General features: G+C 49.9%; 1 protein-coding gene across 2 annotated transcripts in view; it reads left to right on the top strand.

Moving 5' to 3' along the window:
* Zfhx2 (zinc finger homeobox 2) overlaps window positions 1–1,965 on the top strand; it is a 30,574-nt gene extending 28,609 nt beyond the window's left edge. For both annotated transcript variants that reach the window (XM_052191458.1, XM_052191459.1), the window contains exon 10: window positions 189–1,965. In XM_052191458.1, coding sequence (XP_052047418.1) covers window positions 189–1,156 — 968 coding nt within the window. In that variant the 3' untranslated portion in view covers window positions 1,157–1,965. The remainder of the gene's footprint in view (window positions 1–188) is intronic.
* The last annotated feature ends 11,431 nt before the right edge of the window (window positions 1,966–13,396 follow it).

Below are 13,396 nucleotides of genomic sequence, written 5' to 3' on the forward strand. Positions count from 1 at the left end.
GAGCATCTCCTCTAGTGGCAAGCCCTTCCATTCCTCCATGGCTCTCCTCAGGCTGTTACCCTTGTAGCAGGCTCTAGGAAAAAGGAGCTCTGAGAGTATGGCCGCGGGGGTAGGGGGGGGGAACGTGAGAGTGCAGTAGGTGTAGTCTGGAGACCACTAACCCTTCATTACTGCTTTCGTCTTCCTAGGCCCTGCAGCCTCCTCAGGCCTTCTTGGCCTTGCCACTTCGGTCCTGCCTGCTACCACAGTGGTCCAGACTGCTGGTCCAGGCCGCCCCTTACCTCAGAGACCTGTGTCTAACCAAACCAACAGTTCTACTGACCCTCCCCCTGGCCCAGCTACTGAGCCCTCAGGAGACAAAGTCTCTGGTGAGCGAAAGCCAGTTGCAACCCTTACCAACTCCTCCACTGATGCCCTCAAGAACCTGAAAGCATTGAAGGCCACTGTCCCGGCCCTGTTGGGGGGGCAATTCCTGCCCTTCCCATTGCCCCCTGCAGGCGGGGCAGCACCGCCAGCTGTCTTTGGGCCTCAGTTACAGGGGGCGTACTTCCAACAGCTTTACGGCATGAAGAAGGGGCTATTTCCCATGAACCCGGTGATACCTCAGACCCTCATTGGGCTGCTCCCCAATGCCCTCCTCCAGCAACCCCCCCAAGCCCCCGAGCCTACAGCCACAGCCCCCCCAAAGCCTCCTGAGCTGCCGGCTCCGGGCGAAGGGGATGGTAGCGAGGCTGACGAGCTGCTGACAGGCAGCGCTGGCATCTCCACCGTGGACGTGACTCACCGCTACTTGTGCCGCCAGTGCAAGATGGCATTTGACGGCGAGGCCCCAGCTACTGCCCACCAGAGATCCTTCTGCTTCTTTGGGCGGGGCTCTGGGGGCTCCATGCCCGCCCCCTTGCGGGTGCCTATCTGCACCTACCACTGCCTGGCCTGTGAGGTGCTGCTGAGTGGGCGTGAAGCCCTAGCCTCCCATCTGCGCTCCTCAGCCCACAGGCGCAAGGCAGCCCCGCCCCCAGGAGGCCCTCCCATCACCGTTACCAACAGCGCCACTGCTGTCCCGGCTGCTGTGGCTTTTGCCAAAGAGGAAGCAAGATTACCTCACACGGACCCCAACCCAAAAACTACTACTACCTCTACACTTCTAGCTTTATAAACAGATAAACCAAGATGGGCACAAGAGAGGGCCTCAGGGTTCCCTCAGCCCAACCTTCAGCTCTGCCCACATCATGGGAGTCTGTCAATTCCCACCCTCAGTGGGCCTCACACACCCCACCTCCAGCAGAGTCCTGCCTCCTCCCCGTCCCACAAACACTCTGACCCTCATTCTCGGCCCCGTGCAGATGCACCCCACCCTGGCATACAAGTCTGCTTCGTTCCCTGGTTTCCCCCATTGAATTCCCAGCCCTCTTCCCTTGTAAACACGTACCTTTTCCATACTCTTATACTGACTGAGAAAACGCCAAAAGAAAGAAAAGGAAAGGAAAAGAAAACCCAAGGCAAAAAAGGGGGGTGGAAAATCAACTTTGCCACCCCCTTCTTCCCGTCCCTTCTCCAGAGCACAGACCGCTCACAAACTCCAAAAACCCAGTTGGTTCCCTAAGGTTGGAGCCTGGTTTGGGCAAGGAGCCCATAAAACTAACCAAACTGGAGGCTGGGGGTGGGGGGGGAACGCGCCCCTGCTCACCCTCCCCGCCCCCTCCCTCCTATCCTCTCCTCACCTGGGGGGACCCTTGCAGCCTGGACTCCTGGGGAAGCGGCTGCCAGGAAGCCCTCTACCAACCCTCACCCCTACCCTGGAAACTGCAGTAACTTTTTCTCAAAGGCTTTAAACACAGAGGTCCTCTCAGCAGCCGTGGGCCTGCCCCTTGCCCCAGCCCTGCTAAGGGCAGTCCAGTCTCCGGGGGTCAGCACTGCCCACCCATGGCAAATCCAAAGTTCTTAAAAAAAAAAAAAAAAAAGAAACACACCAAATAAACAAGAACAAGAAGGAGTGTGCGCAGACACTAAAGAGAGATGGAGAGACGCGAGGCATGAAGGAAAGGAAAACATAAACTTTGAATATACATAGAGAAAAAAAGAAAACTCTCATCAAACAAGTGTTCTTTTCGTTTTGTTTTCGCTTTGTGTTACTGTTTGTTCCCTCTCTTCCCCATTCGAGAGCTCTTGCCATCTGAGTTCTGACGCCTCTAAGTCCTTGGGTGCTGGTGAGCTGTGGGACGGGACGGGAGGCAATGCAGCCTTCCCCGTGCCGTGCCGGGCCTCAGACAGGACTAGTGGAGACTTACTGTCCCTAAGGTAAGCATGTATCTCATTCTCAGCTGTCAGAAAGCCTAGTGTCCTGAGAGCCCCAGGAAGAAGGGCGTGCGTGCATCGGGCTTACTGGCACTTCCGGTTTCTGAAATTCCCCCCTTGCCTGCCTCCCATCTTCTTCTCATTGAGTCTTTTCCTCCCCGGGGCTCCTGTCATGTTTGTCTGGAAGCTTCTTTGCTTTTGCAGGGTCCTCTGTTCCCCACCTACATTTCCTCCTAGACATCTGTCTGACCTTGCCTGGTCACCTCCAGCTCAACCCACCCTGCCCTCTGCTAGGCAGGAGGGCCTAGCATCTCCTGGAGGTGTTGCCCAAGGCCAGTGCAGGTCTGTTAGGGCAGAAGGGTCCTGTGAGGTGTCTAGGAGGGAATGTGTCCTAGGGAAGCCCCCCTGCCCCCTCTCAGTGCCAGCCAGTAATTTTGGCAATCCCCAAATCTAGCTGGATTGGCACAGGATAGATATAATAGATGTTTTATTTTAGCAAAGAAGAGCCCACCCCCCACCCCCAAATTTCCTTCGCCTTCCAGATAATTCATCTCTCCCCTTAACCCTGAGGAGTCCCTCCAGGCTTCCGAAGTTAGTTACCCACTTATTACCCATCAGCCTGCCCTAGAACTTAGCTTTTGCAGAGTCCCCTGGCCACATGTCAGCTCTAGAGCAAAGAGGGAGATGGGCAGAGGGTCAGCTTTAATCCTCAGTTTCCACACATTCTGAATCTTAACACTCCTGCGACTTTCATTTTGAAAGTTAAGAAACTCCTAACTCCAGCCAATTGAGGGTAGGATGAAACCAGTCCTGTTGATACCAAAAAGGCCAGTTACAGATGTTGACCGTGAAGGAAAGCTAGCGGCGGTGGTCTGGTCCCTGCCTCTCGACACCCCTTACAGCTACACATGCCCACATCCCTTTGTCTCACTTGTTGAAATTCTATGTATAAAAGTATTTTCTTAGCAGCATGTGTATAAGGAAAAGGGTTGGTTTTGGGTTTTCCCCCCATTGCTTTCTGGGAATGTGACTTATGTATTAAAAAAAAAAAAGAAAAAAGAAAAGAAAAGGAACTTTAAAAGAAAATCTTGATAAACATCTGCCTTGGGATAATTAGAGGTGTTGTGTTATGCCTGACTAAGTTGAATTAAGTTTCAATGAGACAAACTGAGCAACTGCACTTTCCCAGAAGCCCCGGAGCTGCTGACAAGACAGGACACACAAGTCTCTCAGCCACACTTAGCAGTGCTAATCCCTAAGACTGCAATGTACACTGGGAGACCTGGCATCTGAAGGATGCTAGAGGTGACCAGCAGGGTCTTATGCAGTAACAGATGGAAGGCAGGCACTGCGGCACCTAGGAGTGCTTCTGCCCGTCTATGAGGCGAGTTTGAACTAGGGTCTCCTAAGACGGGCCCATCATGGCTTCAGATTTCTAGCATACACAATCCTAAAGAAGCTCCCAAATACAGGCCTCTTCTTACCCCACATTGCAGGGAGGCAGGAGGTGTGAATGGCGTTGCCTGTCTTTGCTCTAAACCTTGTGAGAGGATTCAAAGGTACTCAGGCCTCAACCAGGATAAACAGGAGAAAAATCTGAAGGCTTCCTAGCCAGATAAGACATGCAGCAGGATCATTGAACAAACTGGTTCTTACCCCAAAACTCTGGCCCTTGGCTGAGCTTACAGAAACAGAACCAAGAAAGTCAATGATTCTAGACATAAAAGCCCAAGATGCTTCATTCTTTCTGTCCCTTGATGTCCGAATAGGTCAAGTTCTCATCACCCTCCTATTTCAAGACATTTGCTCATCTAGTCATCCATCCCTGTTTTAAAAAAAAAAAAATCACATAAGCCTGGGTGTGGTGGAGGACACCTTCAGTCCCAGCACTCAGGAAGTAGAGGCAGATAGATCTCTATGAGGTCAAGGCCAGCCTACTCTACAACTTCCAGGCCAACCAGGTCTATGTAGTAAGACTGTCTTTTAATAATAATTAATAATGATATGAACAGAAGCACAGTTCTATGTATAACACCCCACCAACAAAACAAGTTCATCCTGAAAAGAAACAAACCCCACTCAAGATGTCTGCAGATAGGTGACTGTACACACACACACACACACACAGGCTTTCTCTTGCACAAGAACATGTCCTGAGATAACAGCCTTCACACTTTTAAGAAGCAATATTTTTGGGAACTGAGGTTGTAGGTTAGCAGAAGAGCACTTGCCTACAAACACCTCACACATGCTAATTTTCCTCATGTGAATGGAGCCGGAGAAAGCTCAAATGCAGCAAATCTCAGGAAAATGGGACCGCTGTCAGTGTTGAGCATCATTAACTTGTAGGGGAAAGGCCATAAATGGTTGTCATCTAAAGAAGAGAAGTCAAGGAAACTGCATCACCCTGCAACCGGGTAGGGGTGCTGCGACTCCGCAGGAAGGCCTGGTATTGGGAAGGTAGGGAACACATATCAGAAACCAACCAGAAACCTGTAGCTAAAAGGTTACCAGTTCTGGGAGACTGAATTAGGAAGAAAAGCCGGAGTACTACAGCAGCAGTTACTATCGAATAAGGACAGTGGACCCAGGAACAGAACCAACAGGAGCAAAGTGTGGATTCAACACGAAAAGATGAAATAAACACCGAGAGAGGACATTTAGGGAAAGCTGGACCGAGGTCTTTCAAGTTTGAAGGAGAAAGAACACCAAGAGTATGATCCTCTTTGGAGAGTACGACTCTTATGGCACTAGGGATCAAATCCAGGGTCCCATAAAAGTCACTGCTCCACACACTACCACCTCTGATGTATAAAACCAGCTAGGCTTGAACTGTCTGAATAACACAGGATAACCTTGAACTCTAGGTCTTCCGCCCTCCATGTTCTGATTGCTGAAATTACAGGCATGATTTTGTTTGTTTGATTGATTGTTTGATTGATTGATTGATTGATTTGTTTTCAAGACAGGATTTCTCTGTGTAGCCTTGTCTATCCTGGAAGGAGCTAATAGACCAGGCTGGCCTCAAACTGTACACCGCCTGCCTCTGCCTCACCAAGTGCTAGGATTAAAGGCTTTTGCCCCCACTGCCCAGCTCAGTTCATTCTTTGAGACAGGATCTGAACTTGCTCTGTAGTGCAAACAGCTCTTAAGCTTAAGATCTTCCTGCCTCAGCCTCCTGAGCAGATGAGGTAATAGGCCTGTGTCACTAGGCCCAAGTGAAGGCACTACACTTCCCAAAAGCATAACATTGAGTGACAAAATCAGGACTCAATTATGCAACCACCTGTGACCTTCCTTGATACAGAAGGACCCAGCTAATCCTCTAACCAAGTACCAAATGGTAATGGTGTTGATAGCTTTATTCCCTGCCAGTATGAGATGGGTTGCCTGCAATTCCCCAGTGACAGACAGGTGTCTGGCTAGAAGTTAGTAGACACGCAGCCTGGGTGATTATAAGCAGGACAGGAAGAAGATGAACCTGTCCAAGAGTGGGGAGAGTCGGGCAGCCATACAGCCTTATCCAAGCATACATACGATCTTGTCAACCCCATGGCTAACATAGAAATAAGTGGTCAGCAGAGGCTCACAGATGTTGCCCTGCATCTATAACTCCATGGTCCTTTTTTCATAATAGCAAACTCTGCACAACATCTCCACTGACTTGAAGAATACTGGCCAGATCCCACCAAACGACTCAAGCCTCAACAGCGAATCTATCTGCAGAATCTGGGATGTTTGCCAATCCTGCCCTGGGCCCTGCCCTGCACACTGCTGACTCTTGGTTTACAACCCAGGTCTCCAAAAAGACAGATGAGTAAGATCTATCTCTCTATCACTACAAAATCCATGCAGATCTCACAGGGGCATGGAGGACAGCGACTGAGCAACACTTTTAATCTCATGGTTCTCCATGGGAAGGTCTCAGAAACACGTGGCAGTCAACAACTGGAACTAGGGAGAGAAGGAAGTGGGACTTCGAAGGTGTTATTAAGGAAGGTCCTCTGTGATAACTGCTGTCCACTGCAGTCACTGTTCTAGCAAGTAGCATGTGCTTAACTGGACCTCACGACTCCCCGCCTTTTACCAACTGCTCTTGATTAACACATGCATGCATATATCCTACAACATGTATATATATATATATATATACATATATATATATATATATATAATCACTGTGACATGAAGGTGGTCAAGAGACAACAGAGACACAAAGAGAAGGAAAATTCCTATGAGACTGACTGCCCCACATGATGAATGCCATCCTGTAGAACGGCCTGTCTCAAAGTTTGCCCACCTGTACCATGGTTACCCAAGTGTTCAAAATGTATCCTAAGATACGTCTAGGGTACAAACCCATAGTTCTAACTTCTAGAGACAGAAGGTCCACATATTCAAGATAGCCTTGGCTACAGAGTCAGCTCAAGGCCAGCCTTGAATGTAGCAAGACCCCATCTCAAAATAACAGCAAAACGGGGACATAACTCAGAGTGTTTGCCTGTCATGCACAAGTCCTGGGATCTATTCCTAGTACCACAAATAGTAATTAATTAAATACACATTTCTGAACCACGCTATTCACCAAGTGAATCAGAAACTCCTGCTTAAATGATCTATGCTATTGACTGGTAGCTATTGTCCTAAAGAGCTCAGCCCCCAGTATCTCTTTGTAACCTGTCCCAGCTCTCCAGTCCCCAGGACTCTGCTACAACAGACACTTCCACACAGCAACTAGCATCACATCAGACTTTTTTGTCTCTTTAATGCTGGGATTGAGCCCAAGACTTCACACGCTAGGCAAGCGCTCTGTCACTAAGCTATACCCAAACCAAATGTTTTGGATTTTTTCCTCCTCAGATGTAGCCTCTTCATTATCTTGACACACCTTCAAGCCTCCAATCTACTAGAATCTGACAGTATCATGTGTTTACGGTGGCTTTTCTTTAACAGAAGAAGACAATTCTTAAACACTATCCACTTACCATGTTGACTGAAGACCTCCTGTTTTCTTTTCTCCTGTGGAAACTTTGCTTCTTCTGAAGCTGCCATCTGCTTCCAGAGATGTCGACATCAGAACTCCCCCAGCCCAGGGCAGCTCTGCCCAGCACGGGCAACAAACCACTACTTACTTCACCTGAACAGGCCTTATCTCGGAGAGCCATCCCCTCTGACTTTACCCAAAGCCAAAATTTCCTTCAGATCTTCCAGACTGATGGCTAATCCAGTGCTACCGAAGGGTCTTGCAGAGGGCAGCTTAAGGTTAATTTTCAGGGGCTGGTGTACGTCATCACAGATAACGGAGATTGTCCTGCACAGTGTTAGCGCTCTCTCATCGCCATTGTTGGGCCTTGGTCCTCCCTTCCAAGAGTAGATTTCAAAGACAGAAATGAATCCAGTCCTATTTGAGGTGCCACTGAGAAATCTCTAAACATAAACTCTTAGCGTCTTTGTGGGAGTCCCAGGTGCCTTTGTCTTCCTGCCCCCGCCACTGCACCTGTCTCCACTTCTAGAGGGCCTCTTATCCCCTTCTAGGATCCTTTGAAACAAAAGGACAAGGAACCAATTCATCTCAGTCACAAGAGAGCAGGAGATACTCGTGCAAGATGCAGCCCACTCCCTACCAGCAGAGCCTGGGGCTCTCCTTCACTCTCTCTGGTACTGCTTGAGGGCAGCACAGCTGCCACGCCTCTCTCCAGGCCTTTGCACAGCCCAACATCTTTCTTTCCTAACTGCCCAGAGAAGTACACACCCACTGGCTCCAGCTGTGTCTGTGAATGATGTCCTTGTCCCTCCTTGCTCTAGATTGCTTTGCATAGCTGCTCAAAAAACAGTGTAGTGCCATCTAAACCCCCTCATTGGAATCAGTGGAGGGGAGGAGTTGAGGGTCCAGATTGGTGAAGAGCAGAGGAGAGACGTTCTAGTGAATACTGGCTTCAGTCCATCTGTGACGGGCAGCCTCGCGTGCCACTTCCATCATGAAGCTCCACCCAGCCCCCCCACCCCCCTGGCACTTCTGTGCACATGACCCCTTTCTTTGCCGCCAAGCGGTATCATGGGCAAGTTTTGAGGCATTGGGTTTGCCGCAGTGCCAAAATCTGAGTCACTGGTCACATGCCAGCGCAGACTGCCAAGTGTGGGGGCATCTCTTTGGTTGGGTGCCAAGCAGTAGGACCCAGATGGTGATGATGAAAGGGAGGCAGGGGGGGCGAAAGAAAGGGAGGGAGGAGAGGGAGGTGCCAGGGAGAAAAATCAGCCACACTTGTAAGAGTGGACAGTACAAATGGGGTCCACACAAGGGTATCCTTCCCGGTTTCACAGCCCAGCTTCCGCATGCAGCCCCTTCCCTCCCGCAACACCTGCAGTGATGCTTGGAGCATACAGACCAGGCTAGAGGACACGGCTGTCTGCAGCGGGGAAGTGACTGGAGGCCAGGAGGACCGTCGGGGCTCGTCACTCTTCATCCTTGGGGTTCTTAGGAATGGTCTGCTCCCTCCATTGTGTCCTCATGAGGTACTCCTTCTGTCCTTCATCTCTCCATGCCTAAGAGGGGATGGGAAGGAGGACCTGGCAGGAAAAAAGTCTCCCAAAGGAAACATCCTTCATCTCGGCCGCCTAACTTCTGGCACAACAAGCCTTCTCGACCACATTGAGAGGAACACTATCACCCTCCACAATCCACACGACACCACAGCCATGCCAGGCTCCATGGGCAGCACTAGTTTCCCTGTTGTCTTAGTCAGAGTTCTCTCACAAAAGGCCCCACGGCCAGCCCAGACGAGTTATCCCAGGGCAGTAGTGGCACAGGCCTTCCTCCCACCTCTTCCACTCTTTCCTGGCTCTTCCCCATCTACTCTCGGACAGGAGCAGAGACAACTCCTCCAGCGTCCACACACTTCTCAGAGCTCCTCCTAGAGGGGCAGTGGCCTCAGCAGCACGTCCTTACCCCCTCTCTATCTCCTCGTCCCCTTAGTTCCCATAACCCCAGACCTGGCACAAGCCTACAGTTGTGATGCCAATAGCTCTCGCGTGCCGCATCTTCCTCCCAGAGCACAAGGACTCCTGTCGCTGTCCCCTCCCATCTCCATGGGCACAAGGGTGGCAGCTGCAGTGCCAATGCCTGCAATCAGACAGCATGAAGCAACTCATGCACCCTCGTCTGCCCTCCAAGGCCCCGCACCTCTCCCCTCTTTCTTCCACTCCATCCTCTGTCCTTCTAGTTGGATGCTACAGTGGCAACCACAATGCCAACCCCCACCCATGCCCAGGAGGCTCACACACAACACATGCGTATGCGTACATGTACATGCGCGCGAACACACACATACACACACGGCCCCATGAGTGCCAGGCAGCGGTGGCAGACACACAGCAATGCAGTGACTGGTACCCGAAGAGGCAGCCAGATTCGGCACCTGATCCAGCGCCCATTTGGGATGGGGTGATAGGCAGACAGGCGAAGGGGCGATGGAGGCAGGCGATGGCCTTAGGTTGGCAGCCGATGGAGCTAGGAGAATGGAGGGAGCAGATGCTCTTTGCCCAGCCTCCCTCCCTCTCTCTCCCTGAGATCAGTGCCAAGCTGGGGGGATGGGGAGAGGGGAAGATGGGGGAAGGGTGGCATTTGGAGAGCTGGCAGGCGGGGGAAGCTGGGTCCGCCCAAGCTGGGCAGTGCCGGCACTGGCTGCCGCCTCTCCACTCTGCCATCTGTCTCGCTTCTCTCCCCACCCCCTTTCTCTCTTTCTCTTTCTCTTTTTCTGTCTTTCTCCTTCAACCATAGTGAAATGAAAAGAGGAAGACAGAGTCCTCATTCCACCCATCCCAACCTCTGTACCACCCCCATCTTCCTCCCCACAACTCACCATACCATACCATCACCAAGCCATCTGCGCTCTCTCCTTCTGGCTCGGTCACCTTCTTTCACTCGCCTTCACCCTCATGCCAAAACAGGTGCAATTTAAATATGTATAATATACATTTTTTATATATATATATATATATATATATACATACATACATATACATACATATATACACACACACACACATATATATATACATTAAAAGGCAACTTAAAATGAAAACTATTTTCTTTGAAATGCCCTGTTCTTCAGAGTCTGGGTCCTCGGTGCCAATATTTATGTGGCAGGCAGAGGGAGGGGGACCCTGTCCTCAGCTGGTGCCCATGAATCCCATGCCAGGGAGGAGGGGTGGCTGGGGTGGGGCGGGGGTGGGGTGGGGTACCGGGAGAGCTCTCTTCTTCCTGCGCCTGTGGTTGTTTCTTTTTTTCCCCCTCCGTACTCTTCCACTTCCGGAGTAGATTCAAATAGATCTAGAGTCCTCCCCACCCCCAGCCCCGCAGCCCCCCAGCCCTGGTCCCCTCCCCAGCCCCTCAGCCCTGGTTCTCAAGGCCCCTGCATCCTTCTCTCCCCGCTTTTGATTTTATTCCTCGATCACCCTTTCCGGTTTTGTGTGTGTACGTGTGCGTGCGTGCAAGTGTGCTTGCATCCATGGCAGTGGGCACCGTGCCAACCACCACACTGCCATCTGCGATGCCTTCTGCAGTCTCGGCTACTTCTCTCTGCCACCTTCAGCTCGCAACTTCCCCCCCCCCCCAGCATCCTAGCTCCCACCTCCAGTCCCCAATCATTAATTAGCTACTGAATTAATTAAATTGTGAATGCTAATTAACATTCCTACAGGGCAGGCTGCCAGGCTGGGGGCAGAGGGAACGAGAAGGCAAGGGGAGATCTGGAGGCAGACAGGGAGCCTGCCTGCTTAGAACGCAGAGGAGATAGAAGGAACCCAAAGGAGGCATGAAGGAGAAAGGAGGCAGGCGGTGAAGACAGGGCGGGACTGCAGGTAGAGGGGACCGGCATGGAGATACAAGCGAATGGCACTCCTTCCCACCCAGGTGAGGTGACACGCCTTGTCAACATGCTAACCTCTGTCCCAACCACAGGCCAGCTCAGAGCCTAGGGTGGACTCTCTGACAGTGGCATGGCTCAGTGGATAAGGGTGCTTGCTGCCAAACAGGACAACCAGAGTTGAGTCCCTGAGAGCCATGGAGTGGAAGGAGAGAACAGAACAGACTCTGGCAAGTGTCCCCTGGCCTCCACATGCGCACCACAGCATACGTGCCCATGTGCATGTGCACATGCATGCACACATAAGTAAGTATAATGAAACACATAAATAAAGGTTCCCTCTGAAAAAGGAAAGATGGGCAGTGGTGGCACATGCCACCCAGCACTTGGGAAGTAGAGGCAGGAGGATCTCTGAGTTCGAGGCCAGCCTGGTCTACAGAGCAAGTTCCAGGCCAGCCAGGGCTACACAGAGAAACCCTGTCTTGAAAAACCAAAAAAAAAAAAAAAAAAAAAGAGAGAGAGAGACAGAGACAGAGACAGAGACAGAGAAAGAAAGAAGGAAAGAAGGAAAGAAAGAAAGAAAGAAAGAAAGAAAGAAAGAAAGAAAGAAAGAAAGAAAGAAAGAAAGAAAGAAAGAAAGGAAGGCAGAAAGAAAGAAAGAAAGAAAGAAAGAAAGAAAGAAAGAAAGAAAGAAAGAAAGAAAGAAAGAAAGAAAGAAAGGAAGGCAGAAAGAAAGAAAGAAAGAAAGAAAGAAAGAAAGAAAGAAAGAAAGAAAGAAAGAAAGAAAGGCAGAAAGACAGAAAGAAAGGCAGAAAGACAGAAAAGCCGGGCAGTGGTGGCGCACATCTGTAATCCCAGTACTTGGGAGGCAGAGGCAGGCAGATTTCTGAGTTTGAGGCCAGCCTGGTCTACAGAGTGGCTCCAGGACAGCCAGGGCTATACAGAGAAACCTTTTTTCCGAAAAGAAAAAAAAAAAAAAGAGAAAAGAAAAAAAAAAGGAAAGGTCTAAAACAGTGAAGAGCTATGATGTGTCTGCCTGACAGTGACCTTCAGGCTTGGTCAGCAGAAAATCCTGGACTCCACAAGGCCCACATGATCTCCTTCTGGCTGTCATAGGCATCAGGCACACACAGACAATTCATAAACATAAAAATCAATAAATATTTCATCTCATCATCATCATTAGTAGTAGTAGCACACTGTAACTGTCAGACATCCCAGAAGAGGGCATCGGATCCCATTACAGATGGTGTGAGCCACCACGTGAGTGCTGGGAGCCGAACTCAGGGCCTGAGGAAGAGCAGGCAGTGCTCTTAATGGGTGAGCCATCTCTCCAGCTCCCAAACCAATAAATCTTAAAAAAAAAAAAAAAAAAAAAAAAAAAAAAAAAAAACATTAAAAACAACAACAAAAAACAACAACAAAAAACAAAAAAAAAAACACCGTTAACAGAACCTAGAACCTACCTGTTCTCAAACTCATTAGATCATGGGACCCCTTCCACGCGTGTGTGTGTGTGTGTGTGTGTGTGTGTGTGTGTGTGTGTGTGTGTTTAATTTATTGGCAGGGTCACGTGTATGTCATGTTTGGAGACCAGAGAACGACTAGAGGGAATCACTTCTCTCCTTCCACAGTGGATCCTTGGGGTGGAACTCAGGTCCTTAGGGTTGGCGACAGGCACCTTTATTCGCTGAGCCAGCTCGCTGACCCTCTTCATTTCTTTTCTTGAGACAGGGTCTTGTTGTTTAGTCCAGGCTGACCTCAAACTCAGTATGTAGTCCAGGCTGTCCATGAACTCATAGCAACTCTCCTGAGTGCTAGGATTAAAGATGTGAACCACCAAGCCTGTTGTCCACCTTTCAGTTTAATTTCATCATCTTGTTGTTGTCCTCCTCCTTTTCCTCCTCCTCTCCTTCTTTTCCTTCTCCTCCTTCTTCTTTTCCTTCTTCTCCTCTAGCTCTAAGTTAAATAAATGCCCTGACATGAGCTATATCAACAGCCCTTAATTTTCCTTTCTTCCCACAAAGAAGTCTGTTTTGTGGAAAATACCAACAAATGGTCAGGAGAAGCTTGCAGAAGGAAACGCTGGCAGACAGACACACTGTCTCAAGGTGAAGAGGATTCTTTTCTTTTTTTGTTTTTGTTTTTGTTTTTGAGACAAGATCTGTTCATGTAGCCCGTGGAGTTAACTATGTAGACCAGGCTGGGCTCAAACGGGAAGAGATCTACCAGCCTCT

Source organism: Apodemus sylvaticus, chromosome 8, assembly GCF_947179515.1.
Source record: "Apodemus sylvaticus chromosome 8, mApoSyl1.1, whole genome shotgun sequence".
Classification (NCBI taxonomy): Eukaryota; Metazoa; Chordata; class Mammalia; order Rodentia; family Muridae; genus Apodemus; species Apodemus sylvaticus.